This window comes from Camelina sativa, chromosome 14 (assembly GCF_030686135.1).
Source record: "Camelina sativa cultivar CO46 ecotype springtype chromosome 14, ASM3068613v1".
In the NCBI taxonomy this organism is placed as follows: Eukaryota; Viridiplantae; Streptophyta; class Magnoliopsida; order Brassicales; family Brassicaceae; genus Camelina; species Camelina sativa.
In genome coordinates this window covers 28,603,776-28,625,335 of record NC_141893.1, presented here as the reverse complement: position 1 = coordinate 28,625,335, position 21,560 = coordinate 28,603,776, and the positions used below count along the sequence as shown (strand labels likewise).

The following is a 21,560-nucleotide window of genomic DNA, read 5'->3' as shown; positions in this document are numbered from 1 at the left end:
AAATCTTTAGGATTAAATAAATAATGATTAATGCTATAAACATATCATAGGTGGTTGCATTTTTTAAATAATATTTAATATACTTAAATCCAAATATTTTATTTGGTTCTGTTTTTTATTTCAATATTATATATATATATGATTATTAGTAGCCTACAATTATACATTTGAACATATGTATATCTTTATGTTTATTCTCACATAATTCTATAGTTAACATGTTTATATCTGTAAATGTTAATATGTTGGTATATGATATCTCCATATAAAGTGTTAGTTTGAAAGAAATGTAGAATTATTTATTTTCTAAATTTCATATGAAAGACCCGCCCTTGATTCAACATCAGGTCTAGTATTTCATGACGAATCACCAGTCAAATATAAGAACTCAATAATCTCTTCCCATTTTGGTTTTGCGGTCATTGTAATATATAAATCTGGGTTTCTAAAACACCGACAAAAATCATAGATGTAAGAACGGAAAATGAACTTCTCTTTTCGGAGTGTTTTTCGAACAAAGGAGCTCACCACCGTACTAGTTCCGAACTGGTTAAACAATTGTCTTGTTGCAAAGTGAAAGTTGTATTCTTATTGCTTATAAAAATTATTCGACCCATACAATATTTTGTTCTTCCCTTATTTATACATCGGGTCTAATTAATGCGAAATCAATTTACTAATTATTCACGCTCTCTAATTATGGCTGATAGTACAACGGAATCTTTGACCATATCCCTGGGCTGCGGAACCACTTTTCTAGCTTGACGTAACTCCAGCTCGTTTCCCTAATATGGGCCTCTTCGGCCCGATGGGCCGTGCTGTTTCTCCGTTCCGAGTCCAACTGATTTACTCTTGACGTACCCTTTGAAGCGAGGTGATTAACTGTGGTACGAACAATAACATTTTGATATTTCCAGCCATATATTTTGGACTACCTGCATGAGAAGATGGCAATACTATACGCTTGCCAATACGTCGTCGATCATTGTCACCTCTAATTACAACATCTCTAACATTATCATATACATCAGCTCTTATTGTTTTTTGATTTAATATTATCCACTGTTAACTGTATGATTCTATTGTTGTATAAGCATATATTATAAATTGATGAAACAATCTCCCACTTCCATCTATGGTCGAATATACACGCGAACATGAATGTACAAGGTACATGTAATATTCTCTCACTGATATAAATTCTCTTTGTCCTTTTTCAATTAAAGTACATTTTTATCGTATGCCTGCAAAAAATCCAATTTCACCATATAAAAATAATAATGGATATTGAAAAGTCATATAAAGTGGATATGTACTCCAAATTCGTTGTAAACTTCCAGATTTCAGTTGTAAAAATTATGTCTCTCTCTTTCATTGTGGAATGGAACTAAAGCAGCTATTTCACTCGTTGAAGGCAACTCATATTGTCTTTTATTTTTATCATATCCAATTAGATGAATTTGAAAATCTTCTTCATCACTACTCTCATACCTATCTCTTGCTTTTCTAAATACTTTTGCTTGAACAATAAATTCATCAACCATCTGAATTAGCAATAATACTGTTTGTTCATCAAGCTCATCATTTCCATCTTGATTCATGACTACAAGTCGATTTTTTAACTCAATTGTTGTATCAAATATATACATTTGAGAGAATTTAGGCTCCTCTCTTCACTTGGCAATAAGGATCCTATTCTATGATAATTTTCTCCATGTATCTTAAAACAATACAATCCATATGTATTTTGCAACGAATAATCAATTTTTGCATTCATAGAAGTGAAAGCAAGAATAAGGTTATAAGCTCGTATATTTCTAAGTTTCTTTAATACGGATGGAGGCTCAAGGGCCATTGTAGTGATACAAAACCTATTCTGCAACAAATTGAAAATAATGGACGTTTAGTAACTGGATCTTGTTCTGAACTTTCATATAATCAAACCCAAGCATTACTGTCTCCACATTGTATTAAAATTTCTTGTAGATGGTCGACTTTTTTTCCTAATAAAAAAATATAAACTAATTATTTATTATATGTGGGACTCAATAGTATAGCGATAAATTATATTTATATTCTTACATACGTTTTTTACTTGTTGGAATGATTACATTTGATATTGTATGAACATGACAATCTGAAAATTATTAAAAGTAATTAATTTTGTTACATTATTTTAAAAAAAAAATAGTATATGAAAAACAATAACTACTAACGAATAACAAAAAAGACAATCGTTCCTATAACCTTCTCTCTCTTCTCTCTTTAAAAGTTTCTTCTCAGATCTAGGTTTCTTTCTTCTTTTTCGTTCTCTTTTTTGCCCAGATCTTCATAGATTGGTCTGGATTTCAAACCGCTACAGGAGTGAGGTAAGCTCTCTTCTCTGACATCGGAGCGGTATGGTTTTCCGGCAAGTGTTGCGGTTGTGGCCCCTTCCCGGCGGACGAAAGGCGTCGATCTGGTTCCTCCTGGTTTGAAGACACCGCTGGAGATGCAGAGTAGTCTTTCACGGCTCATCCGCATGGTTGGAGGCTGAGATGGCGACTGAAGACGCTTGTGGATTGGTGGGTTTTTCTGATGGTTGTTTGGTGGTTAACGGCGGATCCTTTCAGGATCTTAGAAGGCTAACACGGATTTCTGGCGATTGAGAGGTTGTCGAGCCTCCTCCTCTCTCTAGCCACCGTGTCTTTGTTTCCACCAAACCATATCTGAAGTTTGCTATACCTCCGGAAATCTTTTCGGTTCACGGCTTCGGAGAGCAAAGGCTTGGATCTGAGTATGTCGTTTTGCTAGATAGGGGATTCGACATTCATTGGGTGGCAGAGTGTCGAAGAGTTGTTCCACTCCAGAAGGCTTGTGGCAGGTCAGGCTTGTCCTTGGTGATGGTTCGGAGACCGGATCCGAATACTCCGGTCAAAGAATCTATCTGGCGACGTAGTCGCAAAGTTGTGGGCCTTGTATTCGCTGGAACTAGTAAATCTGACTCTCTGCCTCCGCTTAACCGCCCGAATTCAACCTTGTAATCTGTTTCTGTTCACCGGAATTTGTTTTTCCGTTTTGTAACTGTAGTGGTTTGGTTTGCAGGCCTTAAGCTTGTTAAGGGATGAGGCCCATAAAGAAATGTTTAAAAAAAAAAAAAAAACAATTACTACTAACCAATGATCGCTTATTGTTTAGAACTACTTCCCACTTCCATCTTATAATTAATTCATATTAATTATTTATTTTTATTTTATCTGTTACAAACAAATAATTTATCATGTTGACATTCGAAAGCTTATCAAAGAAAATAACAATAACACATTGTAAAAAATAAGTTCTTGCTAATGTACTGACTGAAATATAACAAGTTTCGATCGACCGACTAAATATGTAAATGTCTTGCACAACTAAATTAATGATTACAAATTTAAGTATACCCAGGATAATTAATTGTTAATCAATTCCCTTGAATTACTTAAAAGTACTTAAAAGTAATTTAAAAAAATAGTATTAATGCAAAAGTAATTTTAGTTAAATTTACCTTTTTGATTACAAACTATTGATTCCAAAGGTTCGATGCTATTAACAGCTAATGTTAAATCATTTGAAATTTTGTTGGAAGATTCCTCTCTAATTGAAACGATCCGACCCGACCCGTTTTTACTTATATTCGTTTTTAATAGTGCTTATATATTAGATTACTTACACAATGATTATCAAACTTTGAAGGGTGAAACAATTGAGGTGGCCTTTGTGCCAACTACACTTAAAAAGCTCCGGAAGTATATTTATGAGGGTGAATGGTATGATATTAGGACTTTCAAAGTCATCAATCCAACCCTCAGGGAGAGGAATACTCATCATCCTTTCCAGATCAAGTTTACGGATGATTCAACCATGACTCTGCTCGAATCAATAAATTCGAAAAATTACTTCCGATTCGAAAATTTGGATGATATTTATCGTTCAAGAATCCTTGATACCATCTCTTTCGGTACGTTTTTTAAAAATAGTTTTAAATAATTTTAGTTAAATCCTGTGAATATAGATAATTGCTATCTTTGTGTTGATAAATCTTGAGACTTTTTAGGAATTTTGGAACTTTGTGTATTGGTCCCTCCCATAGAAAAGTATAAAAGAACTTTTTACCAAAATAGTTATATGTAGATGATAGATTTGGAAATATTCATTCATCTCATTGGAAAAAAATGACTTTTTGCCACAATAGATGTTTGCGGATATGTAGTAGTTGTGAAGGACAACAGAGATCATTATAACGAAGTTGTTTTCACGCTATTAAATGGCAGGTAAAATACATTTATTCCACCTATCATGTTACTAAGATTTATATGTTTAACTCTTTCATAAAATGTTTCGACTATCTACATCTGTAAGAATGAAACTATAACGTGTCGTGTAGTAAACATCTATGCTACCCGTTTAATGTCTTCATAGGAGTCATCTGGGTGCCATCTCACATATCAAACCGAACTGGTGTTTTGTGTACTGCGTTTCTGGAAGGTTGGAGAGTATGAAGGTGTGTACTATTAATAACACTTGCTTGATTGAACAAATGCTAAACACTATGTGGTATACTCATTTACCAAACTTTTATAACACTTTAAACATCCTTAGGTAAACCGTGTATTGTAAACACACTGGCCTCCTCCAAGATCTTTATAAAACCGGAGTTTGAAGGACTTGAGCATCACAAGGCTATGTAAGTTTTGAATGTTCATTAAGATCAAGTAGTGTATCATGCTAGGGTTTAACTTATGGATGTGTTTTCTATATCTTCAGCTCGGAATTTGCTGGACGTTATTACATAAATCATGTAATGGAGCATGAAGGAGAAACTACAGGGACGTAAACTGAAGGCACATTAGTTTTAAAACTTTTTGTATAGGCAAACTTTATAATATTTTGAATGTTTGTATGACCAAGTACTAGAAACCCTTATATGGGTTACTTTTCTATATTATCTCAATGGTCTAAACGAAGAAAGTCAGTTAGAACATTAGTTCATATATTTATAGACCAAAGAATTAACCAAATAACATTAGTTTATATATTTATAGACCAAAGAATAGACCAAAGAACATTAGTTCATGGATTCCACAGATAAGAGTGATCTCCTTTTCTATATTATTATAATTAAAATTAAGCATAACAAATGTATTGGGCTCATTAAATACTTAAAAATTTGAAAATGGGCTTTAAAATCTTAATAAAGATATTACATATGTAGAATACTATAGTAAACATCTTATTGAGTACTCTTATTCGTTTTCCAGTTTTTAAAAAATGGAACTGAAAAAATTTAAACATTGTTTTTTAAAAAAATAACAAAATTCTGATTTAGTAATTTAGGAAATAAAATTGAATTTATCTTCTATTAAATTCCTGCCTGCACAAGAGTTATACATTTAATAAATACAAAATATTAACTATATATATAGTAAGTCTACTAAACTAATATTATATTTCTTTTTTTAAAAAAAAAAATTTACCCAAGCGGTGTACTGCGGGTTCCTATCTAGGTATATCACATAGTTTAACTTATATAATATGCTTACATTATGACAAAAAAAGAAACAACAAAACCCTTGAATATCACAAAATAAGGAAACACAACGGTAATAAAAAAAATTAAAATGCAGAATGCAGTAACCAAGTACAGTACACCTGAGAGAGATAAATGACTACAAATGAGTGGGGGAATATAGGGGAGTCAGAACAAGAACATCTGTATAATGTCTGATCCGCTAAAACTGTAACAGAAACAAGAATAAGGGTCATTGTGTCCAGAGGACAATGCAAAACAAAAACGAATGAAAAGAGATGCAAAAGAAAAAGAAGAAAAAGCTATTAATTAATAGTGAGTCTTCTTGTTAGCGAGTGCTTGTTGGTTCGCCTCCTCTTCTTCTCTTTCCTTTTTGAATCCTGCAAGTTGGTTGAGATGTGCTAAACTTGGAACAAAAGAGCCACAACACACAAGTGGGCAAGAAGCCGCATATTCGCTGAAGTTGAGAGATGCTCCTTGATTCACAGCTTCGCCAAGACACACTTTTTTAACGTACCCATCATCTCCAATGATGTAAGCTGCATCCTCATAGCTTTCGGATTCGTCAAAGTGAAAAACCACGGCGACTTTCTTCTCCTCGTCTATGAAGAAACTGCCACCGTCATAGTGAAACTGAAAACCAGAACCATAGTGTTTGTTCATGTCAGCTTTTAAGAAAGGGTTCCACGAGAGAGCATTGGGCTCAATCATAGTTGTAACCCAAATCTCCACCTCTGATCTATCCACGCTCTGATATAATGCAGCGAGTTTCTCGTCTCTAAGAGAAGATAGAGCTCCAGCATCGAAACGAAAATGCTGAAACGGGAGAGGAAGAGACTGTCCGAAGCTCTCCGTTGTAAAATCAAAACAGAGTATATAGTCTGCCGGCTCTAGTATCACTCCATCCTCTTCAAATATTATTTTGTCCTTAGCAATAAAGTATGTGTTTCCCTTCAAAGACGCACCGCGTTGATAAGAATCTATATCCCAGTGGGGAGCGATATCAAGAACCCTCCATGAATTAGAGCTAAACTCATAGACTTCGTACCCAATGTAGAAACTAGGTTTCCACAATGAATTTGTTTGAGGAGGGAAACAAATTCAATAGAGTTATCTCTCTAGAAAATAGATCTAAGCCTTCGAATTGAAAGTAAAGAAGTAGAACTCAAAAGAATTAGGGTTTATTGCTAAGAACAAGAGGAGAACTCGATTATTGTATTCGATCATGGATGCCTCACAATGGAGAAGTCTCCCCTTCTTTATACATGTTCTAAGATTCCACAATATATTAACTTTCCTTATCGGACGAAATGAGATATGGAAAACTGCCTTATTGCTTCAGTCGGCCGCCGTGCCGAAGTGGAGGTCGGTTCCTTCTTCTTCAAGGCTACGCTTTGTCCGAACTGACTTCTTGTTGACCTAATCAAGCCCTTAACCGGTTTCCCGGTTAACTAATCAATTAGTATTTCTGGTTTAGCTCGGTATGTCGGGGGTGCTGAATCCCGCACCAACAATTAGTCGCCCCCCAATTCCGAACATTCGAGATTTAATTCGAATGTTTCGAACTATGGAAAGAGAATATCCGATCTAAACCATGAAGACTTAATTAATTTTACCCGGATTCTCGCGTCATTTCGCCGCGAATTGTTCGGATGACACGTGTCATTTGCATCACATCAGCTAGCCCGGAATTCGAAGAGTCGCATAGGTCATAATTGCTCTTCGTAGGGTTGCCACCCGCTCGACTCTATAAATACGCCTCCCCTTTCGTCATTTCTCATTTTCTGTCAACAACGAAAGGTAATCCGCTCCGATCTCTCTCCTATTTATTTTGTTAGTTCCGATTTTCTTCCACACTCTCCGAACTCAGAATATGGCAAGCACATCAGAACCCATCTCTTCGCCAAAAGTCGAGGGCGAACAGCTAATTCGTCGATCTTCCAGGCGGAAAACTCTCGACCCAGAGCGTACCGCGCAGATCGGTGAGTCGAATAGATCGGCTTCCGAAGTCCCACCACACCTTGTTCGCTGTTCAGCAGGAACCTCATCTTCACAAGTGTTGCCGTTGCCATCAGTTCGTCCTGGAGAGGAAAGCACCGAACTGACTCAAGGCGTACTGTCACAAGAAGAAGATCGGTTTGTACCCTTAGGACGCTTGATCGAGGATATCGATCCCTTGTTTGACCATAAAGGACAGATTGGTGGCGAGAAGAGTTTGAGTTCATCCAAAACCGTGAACGACATGCTGAACTCATGTGGTTTATTCAACAGCGAAGTCACAATTTTGATTCCTCGAGAGGACCAACGCCCTTGGAACCCTCCGGAAGGGTATATATGTCTGTACGAATGTTATTTTACGGAATGTCGCCTCTTATTCCCAATCCCTGCGTTGATATCGCTCTACGCCCAAAGACGCAGGATAGCGATCTGCCAGTTCGTCCCCGGAGCTATTTCTAACTTTATGGCTGCCCTCACTGTAGCAGCCGAAGTCGGGGTCAATATTGGAGTTCAATGTTTTGAACAACTATCCAGTTTTAAGTTATCAAAGAGTCTGCACCGCTGGGAAGTGAATATGAGGTCGGCGCACAATTTTCTTATCGGTAAAAGAGTGAGCAAATTCAAGAAGTGGATGAACCACTATTTCTACGTCCGCGTCGATCAGTACTCACTCGCTAACCCATTGGGTTTCCATCGGAGAGTGTGGAATGAAAATCCTGGTAGATTTTATATTTCCAGCACGTTTTAATTGACTTCGGCACCTCTAACCAGTTTTAACTTTTTCGTGCCATGTTTCCAGATCGTCCATTCTGCGCGACGCGGCTAGGTCCAAACTACCATCCTGTCAGAGACGCTCTATTAACCGGAAACAAACGTTAGTGGGAGTTTATCACCCGTATCCGTGTTGAAACAGCGATGGGCAAACCCAGGACGACATTCCCAAGTTTTGCTAGGTCACTAGGACGAACTGCGGAACCTACCGGAGCACGTGTCCTTGAATCCGATAGTCTCCAGATCGTTCGCCGAGACACTCAGGCTGCCATTGAAGCCGACATCGACCCATCTCAAGGTCGAACCGAAGTCGATCCCATCCCGGACCAGACCGACGTCGACCCTATTCAGGCTTCCGGAGAAAACGTCAACACAGTCGATGTTGCGGAAGGAGATATTCCCCCTTTGGCCTTAGAGAATGCCAATCCTTCGAACGAAGAACAGGGTGTCCCGCAACTTGAGGCTGGATCCAAAAGAAGGAAGAAGAAGAAAAAGCAAGTCATAGATAACCCAGTCACTGAACCACAGCCGGTAGTGAACCGCAAACGCTCGGCGGAAGAAGCCGGACTGGAATCTGCCGATCGATTTCGCCTCGAAAGGAGAAATGATAAGATAGATCGCTTCTCCTATCATTACTTCGGCGACTACCCTCTGGTGACCAATCGCGAAGCCTCAGGCGAGCTCTTCCGAACCTTGAAGACCTCCAGTCGAATCCTTCTGTCGGCGGATGAACTTGAATTTAAACAGGCGTTCCTTGATGTCGCCGAGTGCCACCTAATGGTATGCCCTATCATTTTGTTTAATTTGCTTGAAATTTCAGCGGGCGAACTGACATATGTTCTTCGGGTTTACAGACTGCCGCCAAGATGAACACGCTGACTCAATTATACGATAGGCGTGCCAAATCCAGTAAGAAGACTGGATTGGAGCTCGAAAAGGTGAAAGAATGCGCATAGCAAATCCGGATTGCCAGCGACGCCAAGGATGCGAGGATCAAAGAGCTCGAGGCACTTGTTGCCGAAAAAGATGGTATCATCGCCAACTCCGAACTGAGGATTAGTGAATTGAACTCCCGAGCGCTTACTCTCGAGGAAGAGAAAAACGAACTGCAGGAATCATGCGACGGGTGTAAGGTTCAGCTCAATTTCGAAGTTAAGAGACTTCGGCGGGATCGTTGGGAGAAGGTGGAGCGAACAACAATGAAAGCGCAGACTCGACTGGATAAGATCAAGGCCTATCTACTCGAACAGGAGAAAGTTCGTCCCCTGGAAGATCTGCTAAACCAAGCTTTCGGGATACAGGAAACTGTACAATATCTGGTCGAAAATGGGGCCATCATTCCGGCGGAACGAATCAAGGAGATTGACGAGAAAAATTCCGAAGCCGAGGAGACTGTCAAGGCGATCGATGTCCTTGATCTGAACGAAAAAGATCTCAACATGTCCCCGGATCAGCTCGGCTATGGATTTCCCCCCCCCCCCCCCCCCGGAACGACGGCTCCGGACTCCGTCCAGCATCCGTACGGTTCTAATGCCGATAGCTTCCAGGCCGATTTGACCGGTGCCTATGATACTTAGCTGTATTTTTGTTTCCTTCTCTTCTTTTTTCTTGTTGTTAATCCTACGGGTCTAAGTACCCTTGTAAAACATTGCCGACTTGTTCGGCCCATTTTCTCTTTAGGGACTTAATTGCCGAAATTTTTCTTTTTATCATAAAAGGAAAAACTGATAAATTCAGAGAATTTGCATTCTTACCATTTTGCACGGAAAGTTGCCAATTTTAAAAAGAGGATTTTCCTCCCAATACTCGTATAAATCTATCCGGCGCTGCCTACGGATTAAACATCCCAAGAAGAACTCTCAATCAAGACAATGTCAAGCTCGATTAGCAGCGTGGAATCCCCACTAGTTGGCAATGATGCGCCGACGTTCTCGAATGCCGAAGCTATCGAAAGGGGGATGGCGTACTATCCAAACATCCGAGCTCCCTGGATGTTGATGTTCCGCGTTAAACCGGAAGAAAGGCGCGAACTGGAAGAATTTCTTCATGAGGTGGAAGATCGCCACACGGAATATCGCGATCGTCTTGCCGCATCGGAGCAAGTACAGCGAGATATGCTGCTCAAACTTGAGATGCTGGAATCTCACCCAAAGGATTGGATTAAGAATGAGTTCGACAAGATAGCTGCTTTGCCGCCATATCTTGTTGCGTACTGCAATGAATGCCGAAGGGAATCAGATCGGAGACCGACGCACATGGACCCTGTCTTGATCGGTGACTTCATTCCTGGCAACGTTAAGCCGTTCTACATTAACCGGCGTCCAACCGGTGCCGAGCTTGCCGAGGCCGACGCCTTTTTCCGTCAGGTAGCCACTACCCTCTTTTCCTTTTTGCTTTCCTTATGAACGACCAAAATTTGTCTTCTTCGTACTAACCCGTTGTTGATTTTGCGTATGCAGATTGAGGGTACGCACCAAGAACTGACTCAAGATCTTCAGTACTTTCATATGAAGAAAGGTAGGATCGATCGACGGCTGAGGACTCTGGAATCCGAGATCACCCTACTCAAGGCGAAAAGGAAAAGAACTACTGACCTGCTTGATGAATCCGAACAGAAGGCCAGAGCATTGGAGACTCGTTCCGAGGACTGGGAAAAGACTGGGTTGCAACTACTATGGCCAATGCCGAAGCGACTCAAGACGAACATTCGCGATATTGCGGCGAATGGCGCACCAGTTCGGAATTAGGATGTTTCGTTTGATAATTTAATAAAATGCAACTGCAATACAGCAGGCAAACTTGAACTTTGCTTGTCGTAAAATCTCAATAAAACTTTACAGTAATAATAAGAGATTTATTTTGCTATTTTATTCTCAAAAATGTGCCAGAAGCGTGACGTCTCCCGGCTTACATCAGGCAATTTTTATTAAGTGACGGTAGACAAAATCGATTAGAGCCTCAAAAGCAGGCTATGAATTTTAAACGAAGTGTGTCTGGTCGAAGAGCGAGATACTGGGCTCGGCTTATCTCCTTTTACTTTAGTTCGGTGGCGTTTCACCCGGAGTGCGAAATTATTCTCTGGGTTCGGCTTACCATTCCGTCCGAACTAAAGGTTGAGTGCGAAATAAATACTCTGGGTTCGGCTTACCCCAACAATTAAGAGATTGAGCGCGGAATAAACGCTCTGGATCCGGCTTATCCCAATGATTGAAAGTTCGGGTGCGGAATAATGACTCTGGGTAGGTAGTTATACCAGCTGATCACCTGGCCAGGGTGTCAACAAGGGATGAGTTCGGTACGAACTAATAGATACTCAGTCCAAATCGGGCTAAGGTATACGTATGAGTGTATAGTTTTTTCTTCTTTTTTTTTTTTTTTTTTTAAAAAAATTTCCTTTTTCCGTTTTGGAAATAATGAACGTGCTTCATTAAATGCGCTGCGCGGTCTTTGAGAATTATTTTCGGGACCTCGCGAAAATCACGCTGCACTCTGATTGGTGGATTCAACGGCGGTTACTTCCCATAATTCTGTATAAATTGGATTGAGAGTTTGGGAGATCATTCTAACCTCCACAACTTTCCAAAATATTGAGAGAAAGAGATGGTGACTACTCGATCTGCGTGGCTTAGACGGGCTCTCGAAAGGTTAGCCGCTTCGTCGAGTGGTTCCAACCGAGCCAAATCGTCAGATAACTCCTCTGCCCAAGAGGGCGTAGAGACTTTTCGAGTACACGCACCTGTACCACCTGTTGATATGGCGGGTGTAGAAGGGAGCCTCGTGTGTCAAGAACTCCGAAGGTATCGGGCTTGCCGCTATAGGCTGGGGGCTCACCTTATGGCGAGACGTCGTAGATTGGCCGAAGTCTGTCGGCTTTATCGTTTGGACGGGACTATTCGGGTCCTGACCGAAATAATCGCCGAAGGCTTCTTCTTGGAGAAGTGGCGTATGACCGGGCTGCTTGCCGCGCGTGCGGCGTGCCAAGAACTGGTGGCGAGTATGGAGGTGCCTGTCCTTTTTGAGGACGACTGTCAGCCCCTCGAAGATACCGCGCAGCCGTTTACTGTGGATATCTGGGCCTACCGGGCTTCCGTAGAAAGGTTAAGGCGGTACGCCAATTTCCTGGAGTCGGCCGGCTCGATTTTCCGTGAGAGGCACCTGGTCGAGGGCCCGTGCGCCTTCCTGGAGGCGTCGAAGTTCCGAGGGAGAGACTGGAGACCCTAAGGCAAGCTCGTCAGTTCTGGCGAAACGAACTGGACAAGGTAACAGTAGAGGAACCGCTGGCAGACGATCTGTCAGGTCCACGGCCTCCACTTCGTCTACAGGACCGCCCTAGCCAGTGACGGCGAAACCCCGACCGTTCCGAACGTGGAATCCGGACGGTTTTGTTTTTTTTTTTTTTTTAGGACCCTCGGTCGTTTGAAGGGATTTTCTCTTTTCTCTGTTTTTTTTGTTGGTCATCGCTCCAAAGCATGTAATGGGGATTGACTTAGTTATAGAAACTTTATTTTAATTGGAATTATCAAACCGTGTAAGGGAAATCAAATCCAAGTGATTTTGGAATATGGTCGATATTTCGTACACCGGCTTGCCGCCGATCTGAATGTGTTCGAAAATAAGAAAAAGTTTTTTAACCGGAAAAAACTTTATTAATATATTAGCTGCATTCGCTTCATCTTTAAAAGATAAGGAATTGCCTACGTACCCCAAAGTGGGGATCAAGCCAACCGTAGTTCGTATTACAAAAGAAAGATAAATGGAGTTCGGAGTCCCGAAAACTCCTGGGTAGAATCGTAACAGCGACTTAGCTGTAATAACGTTTCAAGTGGGCCGCGTTCCACGAGTTTTTGATCCGTTCTCCGGCCATGGTTACGAGTTCGTAGACGCCTGGACGAACTGCTCTAGACACGAGGTATGGACCCTCCCATCGAGCGCCGAGTTTACCGGCGTTTACTTCCTTGGTGTTCTCGAAAACTTCTCACAGAACTAGATCGCCTTTGTTGAAACGCCGCTGACGAACAGTCTTATTATAGTATCGAGCCGCTGCGTCTTGGTAGTGTTGCACTCGAACTAGAGCTTTATCGCGCAACTCTTCGGCAAGGTCGTTGTGGTCGATCAGCATTTTGTCATTGAGTTCGGGATTATCGACCATCATAGTACGACGAAGTGTCGGGACTCCTGCTTCGGCCGTGGCAAATGCTTCGAGACCATATGCGAGAGAGAAGGGGGACTGTCCCGTGCTTCGCCGCGGGGTCGTGCGATATGACCATAGTACACCGTCCAAGTGGTCTGCCCATGCTCCCTTCCTTCGACCGAGTCGTTTCTTGAGTCCGTCGACGATCGACTTATTCGTGGCTTCAGCTTGACCATTACCTTGCGGGTACCGAGGAGTCAAAGTACTGAGACGGATTTGCCAGTTCGACAGGAAGCGTCTGGTGATCATTGAGGTGAATTGGGTGCCGTTGTCAGTGACAATCTCGTATGGAAGTCCGTGGCGACATATGATGTTCTTCCAGATGAAGTTGGTCACGTCTAAGGATTGGATCCTCGTGAAAGATTCTGCCTCCACCCACTTGGTGAAGTAATCGGTCAGCACCAGGACATACTTCTTGGATTTGGACGCCGACAAAGGTCCTATGGCGTCCATGGCCCAGCGCATAAAAGGATATGGAGCTGTCACGGTATTTAGCAGTTCGGGCGGGACGTGCCGCATTGGTCCATGGCACTGACAAGCTTCGCATTTGGCCGCGAAAGTTTCGCAATCGGCCATCATGGTAGGCCAGTAGTGACCATCCTTTTTGATTTTAAGAGCGAGTGCGCGTCCGCCAGAATGGTTGCCACCCTCGCCTTCATGCATCTCCATCATGATGCATTCGGCTTCGTCCCGAGTAACACAGGTAAGAATACTCCTGACGCACTTTGGCAAAACAGTTCACCGTCCAAAAGGATGTACCTGGCACTTCAGGCCTTTAGTCGTCGAGCTGCCCATCGGTCTGTCGGGACGATACCTTCGGAGATGTAAAGTTTGATCTCAAGTTGCCAATCCTCCGGAGGTTTGGCGATGTCCGTCATATCTTCTATTGGCTCATCGACTTCCGTCGGGATTGAATCGTCGTTGATGACGGCGATCTGGCTGTCGGGATCAATGCTGGGAGCATCGATGCATTCAATTGGAATGGTACGTCGTAACTCGGGGTCGGAGCGGTTGGCCAGAGCTGCGAGGGCGTCGGCTGATGCATTTTCGTTCCGTCAGAGAGAAAGATGCAAATTCTCCGGATAACGTGCGGACCAACTGTCGATATGCTCCCATTCGCTTGTTTTTGGCGTCGAATTCTCCGCTGAATTGGCTGACTACGAGTTGGGAGTCACAGAAGACCTGCAGGTGTTTGACTCCAAGTCCCCGGGCTAAACGGAGTCCCGCGAGAACGGCCTCTTATTCGGTTTCGTTGTTCGACGCTTTGAAGTTGAGCTTCAATGCCTGCTCAAGGATTTCACCGGTAGGGGATCGGAGGATAAGTCCCACCCCAGAGCCGTGACTCGTTGATGAACCGTCGACGAACATTGTCCATTGCTCCACCGCGGGGGTGGGGTCGTCGAGCTCGGGCGATAGTTCGGTGATGAAGTCAGCCAGAACTTGCGACTTCAGACTTGGGCGAGAATGGTATTCGATATCGTACTCGCTGAGTTCGACTGCCCACTTCGCCATGCGTCTGGATTGGAGAGGGCTATGGAGGATGGTTCGGAGTGGTTGGTCAGTAAGCACGACGATAGAGTGCGACTGAAAATAGGGTCGTAGTTTCCGTGCTGCGATGATCACCGCAAGGGCCAGTTTTTCCATCGTGGGGTACCGTGATTCCACGTCGTTAAGTGCTTTGCTTGTATAGAAGATGGGCTTTTGATCTCCGCGATCGTCTCAAACTAACACCCCGCTGACTGCCGAACTTGAAACCGAGACGTAAAGGTACAACGCCTCACCGTCCTCCGGTTTGGCTAACACTGGATGGCAAGTAAGATACTCCTTTAGCTGACGAAAGGCGACCTCGCATTCTTCGTCCCAATGAAAATCTTTATTTCCGCGAAGCAGTTGGTAAAAGGGGAGGCACTTGTCCATTGATCGGGCGATGAAACGATTCAGAGCGGCGATCCGGCTAGTCAAGCGTTGTACTTCTCGCTTGTTGGTCGGTGACGATAGTCCCAGGATGGCTTCAATCTGTTTAGGATTCGCCTCTATTCCCCGTTCAGTGACGATGTACCCCAAGAATTCTCCGGAAGTTACTCCGAACGTACATTTCGTTGGGTTTAATTTCATCTGGAATTGATCCAAGATGTCAAAACACTCTGTCAGATGTTGGACGTGCTGCTCCGCGATCAAAGACTTGACCAGCATATCGTCTATATAGACCTCCATAGTTTTGCCGAGCAGATCTGCGAACATCATGTTTACCAATCGCTGGTAGGTTGCTCCGGCGTTTTTCAATCCGAATGACATCACCTTGTAGCAGTAGGTCCCCCTATCTGTGATGAATGCCGTTTTCTCGCGGTCGGCCGGACTCATGGCGATCTGGTTGTACCCTGAGAATGCATCCATAAATGAAAGCAATTGGTTGCCGGCCGTAGCTTCGACGAGACAATCTATGTGCGGCAGAGGGAAGCTGTCCTTAGGACATGCTTTGTTGAGATCGGTGAAGTCCACGTAGACTCTCCACTTGCCGTTTTTCTTTTTGACCACCACCGGGTTAGCCAACCAATCAAGGTACTGGACTTCTACTATTTGATCTACCTTGAGTAGTCGTTCGACTTCGTCTTGGACCGCCTTGGCTCGATCTGGGCCCAAACGCCTGCGTTTCTGTCTGACCGGCTTGAATGTGGGATCGATGTTGAGCCTATGGCACATGACTTTGGGGCTTATCCCGACCATATCTTTTGTTGACCAGGCGAATGTGGAAGCTCGAGACTTGAGAAAAGCGATCAGCTTTGTCTTTATGTGTTCGTCGAGTTCGGACCCGATGCCGACGGTTCGCGAGGGGTCGGAGGGGTCTATATTTGCCTGTATGATTCGACACTCCGGCGACTTGAGGCGATCCCCCTCCGGCTTGTGGGGACCGGTAAGATGGTCCCCGCTCTGTAATTGCTATGCGTTCTCCGCCGTCCTCTGCTTTTTTCGATAACAGAGCACACTCGGGCTATCCTTTGGTCGCCATAGAGTGTGCAAATTCCTGTGGTGGTCGGGAATTTGAGGCAGAGGTGATAAGTCGATGGTACGGCCTGCATCGAATATATCCATGGTATCCCCAAAATGGCGTTGTAGATCGGAGGTGCATCAATGACTGCAAACTTAGTCTTCCGGGTCACTCCGCCAGCTCATACTTGTAGCTTTACGTCGCCCATTGACATCTTAGCGACCCCATCATAGCCCGTCAGCGTTCGAGTTTCGGGTTTCAGTTGGTCTGGTGTGACGCCCATTTTTTCTAACGTTTGCCAGCATAGTACGTTGACGGTGCTCCCGGTGTCGATCAGGACTCGTTCGACGTTGAAGTCGTCCATTGTGACTTCGATAACCAAAGGGTCCGAATGGGGATGTTGGATTCCTTTAGCGTCCTCCGAAGTAAATGATATCGGGTCCGAACAGAGTGAAGGTTCGCTCGGAGCTGTTCGAAGGGTGCAAACTTGTCGTGCCCTCTTCTTCAATGCGCGGATGGAGTCTGCGCAGTCTTCCGGTGGGCCAAGTATCATGGTTATTCGTCCTCGGGGAGGGGAATTGGCCCGCTCCGGGTTTTGCCCCCTCTGCCGCTTGGGAGGGCCAGGCAGTTCGTCTGCTTGGGGCGCCTCTTCTTGGTGGTTCACGAATGCTTGGTTAACCGGCTGTTGGACTGCATTAGGTGGTGCGTTGTAGCCTCGTCCGCCACCTGCACTGCAGCCTCCGTTAGATCGTCCGCCACGCCATCCCCCACGGCGACCTCTGCCTCCGCGAACGCTTTTTGGCTGAAAGACAGCTTCGACTTCGCCAGAGAGATACTTCCTGTACAAATAATTCTTCAGGTGGACGCACTCACGTGTGGAGTGACCGGGGGTCATGTGAAAGTCGCAGTAGAGTTCCTTCGGGTCAGACGGCTGCTTGTCTTGTTCTTCCGCCTCGGAGACTGCGTGGATGATGCCTTTTTTTTTATCCTGAGGTTCGTGGTGCTTGCGGGGTTCGTGATGTTCGACCCGGTTTTTAGCCTTGGGGGAATGCGACGATTGTTCGTCGTTAGTTTTCGCGGCTATTTGAGCCTCTTCTTCCTCATCAAGCGTGAATCTGGAAGCTCGATGCACTGCGTCGTCAAGGTCCTTGGGTTCCCGGATGTTGAGGTCCTTTCGTAATGGTGATCCAGGGATCATGCCCTTTCTGAAGGCTGCCATTGCAGCGTCCTCCGGGACGTTGACCTTTGTTAGCTTCTCCTTGAATCTGTTCAAGAAACTGGCGATGGGCTCTCCTCGTTCCTAGGCCATCTCCCAGAGATCCGAACTTGTCACGCCTCGTTCGATGAGGATTCGGTAATTCTTGAGGAAAGCCTTGGACAACTGGTCGAAGTTGTCGATTGAGTTTGGCTCGAGCCTTGTGAACCATACCAAGGCAGGGCCGGAAAGGCTATCGACGAATAGCTGACAGCAACCGGCGTCCCTCTGTTCGTCGGTGAATCGTGCTTTGGACATGGTCGCCATGAAGGACGTCATGAACTGGACCGGATCTTTGTCTCCCTGGTAGATTGGAAGCTTCAGCTTGACATTTGGTACGGCAGCCCACGTTATCCGTTGAGTGAAGGGTGATTGCCGAGTCACCTCGACAATTCTATCAATCTCCGGAGCCGTGCTGATAGCCCGATGGAGGAGTGTGTTCATGCCGCTAATCTGCGACTTGATTTCTTCGAGTTCGAAGCAAGGTCCGGGGTTCATGAGGCGGGCGACCGGGGCGGCCGAGCTCTCGTGTATCCGCGAATTCGGATTCGTCGGTCGAATACTCGACGTGGTGTGAGGGGGAGGATTCCTCCGCTCGAATTGTGCGTCCGAAAAGTCGAGACGACGAGTGAGACCACCCAAGTTTGGCGATTGTCCGGCAGAGACTTGCGATGGGGTTGTCTGGGTTACCACGGCGTCGACTCTGCGGTTGGTATCGGAGATCATCTGGTAAATTTCTTTCGTCATGGAGCCGAACAAGATCTTGAAGTCCTCCATGGAGATGACCTGCGGGTTCTGGACCGCCGGCGTGGCATGAACAGGGAGGTTCCCGTTCTGTGCGCCGAGCTGCTGCTCCGTGACGCGCGCATCCTCCTTGTTGCGGGGTTGTTCATCGGTGAACTCTGTGTCGAGGTTGACTAGCTCTACTTGAGTTCGCCCCGCTTCCTGGCTGGTCTCCCCTTCGGATCTGATCCCGACCGGGAGTTCGGCGGAGGTTTCGGCCGGGTTTGTCGTTGCGTTGACGCGGTGATGAGAGTACATGGCGATGGCCGGCCTGGTTGAAACGCCACCTTGTGTTGCGATGCTATCCTGAGTGGATGCGACGCCTGTGAGATCGGACATGCTGGAGGTTGTGCGGTTTGCTTCGGGGATGTCGTTGATGACGGAAGACATTATTGTAGGGCTTTTTTAGGGAGAAGTTCTTAGAGAGTAAGTTTTCTAGAGACGATTTGCGTCCCCACAGACGGCGCCAATTATAGAAACTAGGTTTCCACAATGAATTTGTTTGAGGAGGGAAACAAATTCAATAGAGTTATCTCTCTAGAAAATAGATCTAAGCCTTCGAATTGAAAGTAAAGAAGTAGAACTCAAAAGAATTAGGGTTTATTGCTAAGAACAAGAGGAGAACTCGATTATTGTATTCGATCCTGGATGCCTTACAATGGAGAAGTCTCCCCTTCTTTATACATGTTCTAAGATTCCACAATATATTAACTTTCCTTATCGGACGAAGTGAGATATGGAAAACTGCCTTATTGCTTCAGTCGGCCGCCGTGCCGAAGTGGAGGTCGGTTCCTTCTTCTTCAAGGCTACGCTTTGTCCGAACTGACTTCTTGTTGACCTAATCAAGCCCTTAACCGGTTTCCCGGTTAACTAATCAATTAGTATTTCTGGTTTAGCTCGGTATGTCGGGGGTGCTGAATCCCGCACCAACACCCAAAAACGTGTTTCCTGTATATTTCATGATCATCCATGTCGATTTCATGATCATCCATGTCGATGTCATGATCATCCAAAAACCTCAAGATTTTGTGTTGACGGTTATTGTCGTATCCGATAGCATACCTGTCCAGTGTGTGGTAATTGTTTCTGGGTTGGATCCACCTGGTTTGACCCAAATAAGGGTTCCATACCACGAGCCTGGTGTTGTCCTCTTTGGTCACGCATAACAACAAGCCATCGCATTGAAAGACATTAGATATCTCCACTTGATTAAGAAAATTACCCAACTCCTTTATAGATGGATCCACAAATTCGTCACCTCCTTCTTCTTTTTCGTTGAGATCGAACCTCATTGAACAAAGCTTATACTTCTTCATCATGAACCCTAGAAACTGATGCCTTGCTTCTGCTTTGCACAACATCTTAACTTTGGATAAACTGTTCCATCGTTTGCAAGTCGATTTCACCGCTCCCAAACAACTTTTCGGAACCCTCGAGAGTATCTTCTCTACCAAATTTTGCGAAAGATCAGAGATCGTCGTCGTCATTGTTCCGAAGACAAAAGCTGTAATCAGGATTTTCTAACTTGCCCCCTTCTTTTATATACTTAGTTATCTTATGTCATTTTTTTTCCCCGAAAAGAAATTAAATAAAAATAATAAACTATTTCCTTTTCCATTCACTATAAAAAAAAATGCTTTTAACGTCAGCATGATGCGATAATATATCTAAAAAACAAACCTTATATTAAAAGCATGGGTGTATGTATAACAAAGAAGCATAAGTCAACGTTGAAGCATGAAAGAAACATTAGCGACTGAAGAACTTTTGTTCAAAACGTGGTATCCAATAACTAAACCGACTCGAACGCAATGATGGACCAAACAAAACAATAAAATTTATAAAGCAATAACCATTTGTAGGACACATACATCACCATTCTTCTACTGGTCGTTTGTCTCCTAAGTCACTCTCTTGATCTTTATCATCGTTTCTCATGGTTTCATCAGTGTATGTCAATGACTTTTGAAAATGATAGTTTTTCACCATTGCAATAATAATAATCTTCTTCAGATGTTTATCTTTTACATATTCTTTGTTAAAAACTTTTCATGCAAAAACTCAATAGAACAAAACCTACGATAAAGTAAAAAGAGTACAACCATATAAATGATCAAAATTTTCCCCTGAAAGCATCATCTTCAAGTTATGCATTATATTACAACAAATATTTATATTGATAGCAGTAGAGAAACACTATAATACGTCATTCATACCTTTTTCACAAATGCTATGATATATCATCATACCATGCTAATAATATAAACACCATGTTAATACAAAGCGAACACTTGTAAAGTAGCTAACAAAGAAACCAAAATAATTAAAAATCTCTAAATAAAAATCCGAGGAAGTAAAGAGTAAAGACATCAAAAACATGGTGTTTCCATTGAGCCATGACTTTAAAGGAAATTATCGAGTTGGGTTTGCAAATCCTGAATGGAGATCATACTGATACTGGCTTGTTCGTCTGCTGTGTACTCAGCTTTGAGCAAGGACTCCACTTGGGTATGTGCTTCCACTATATTGACCTACAAAACATATACATAGACCATTCATTTTCCGTATTCAAACTAGCAAGAGATTTGGGTTCAGATACAAAGGGATTAGGAAAAACGTAACACAGATATGTAAACCAGCCAAAAGATATAGTTTATATGGTTGATAAAAAATTAGAGAAATGGACTTACTTGATTGGCTTGAAAAGAATGGTCCTTGTTGATGGGTTTTGCAAATAGAGTTTCATTTTTGCTAAAATCGGAAGCAACTCTTGCTGTATTGCAGCATATACCTGGTTAAAGGCACATATGAGAGATTTGCTTTTGCATTCTGAGTTATAAAGGTAATAAAACCTTTGCGGGTTGGTTATATATTACCTACGCTGATTCTCTATTTTCATATCGGTTCACACAATAAGAAAATTACCTAAGGAACCACAACGTGTTCAAGGTATCATACTATCATTTGCATCTATATTCGTTGGTACTTAAGAGGCTTACATTGCCTATGAACAGAGTTTTCAGTATCATGG

General features: G+C 43.3%; 1 protein-coding gene across 1 annotated transcript; it reads right to left on the bottom strand.

Moving 5' to 3' along the window:
- Nucleotides 1–5,854: 5,854 nt before the first annotated feature.
- Nucleotides 5,855–20,016, bottom strand: LOC104743977 (putative F-box protein At3g20030). Its single transcript, XM_087486256.1, has 3 exons — nt 19,522–20,016; nt 15,599–15,603; nt 5,855–6,605 (listed from the first exon to the last, which is right to left on the bottom strand). Exons 1-3 carry the CDS (start codon nt 20,014–20,016, stop codon nt 5,855–5,857), a joined length of 1,251 nt encoding a protein of 416 aa, XP_087342382.1.
- Nucleotides 20,017–21,560: the final 1,544 nt, after the last annotated feature.

Bases quoted from the DNA above. Each gene is read 5' to 3' on its own strand.
- LOC104743977 (XM_087486256.1), bottom strand. From the start codon at position 20,016: ATGACGACGACGATCTCTGATCTTTCGCAAAATTTGGTAGAGAAGATA.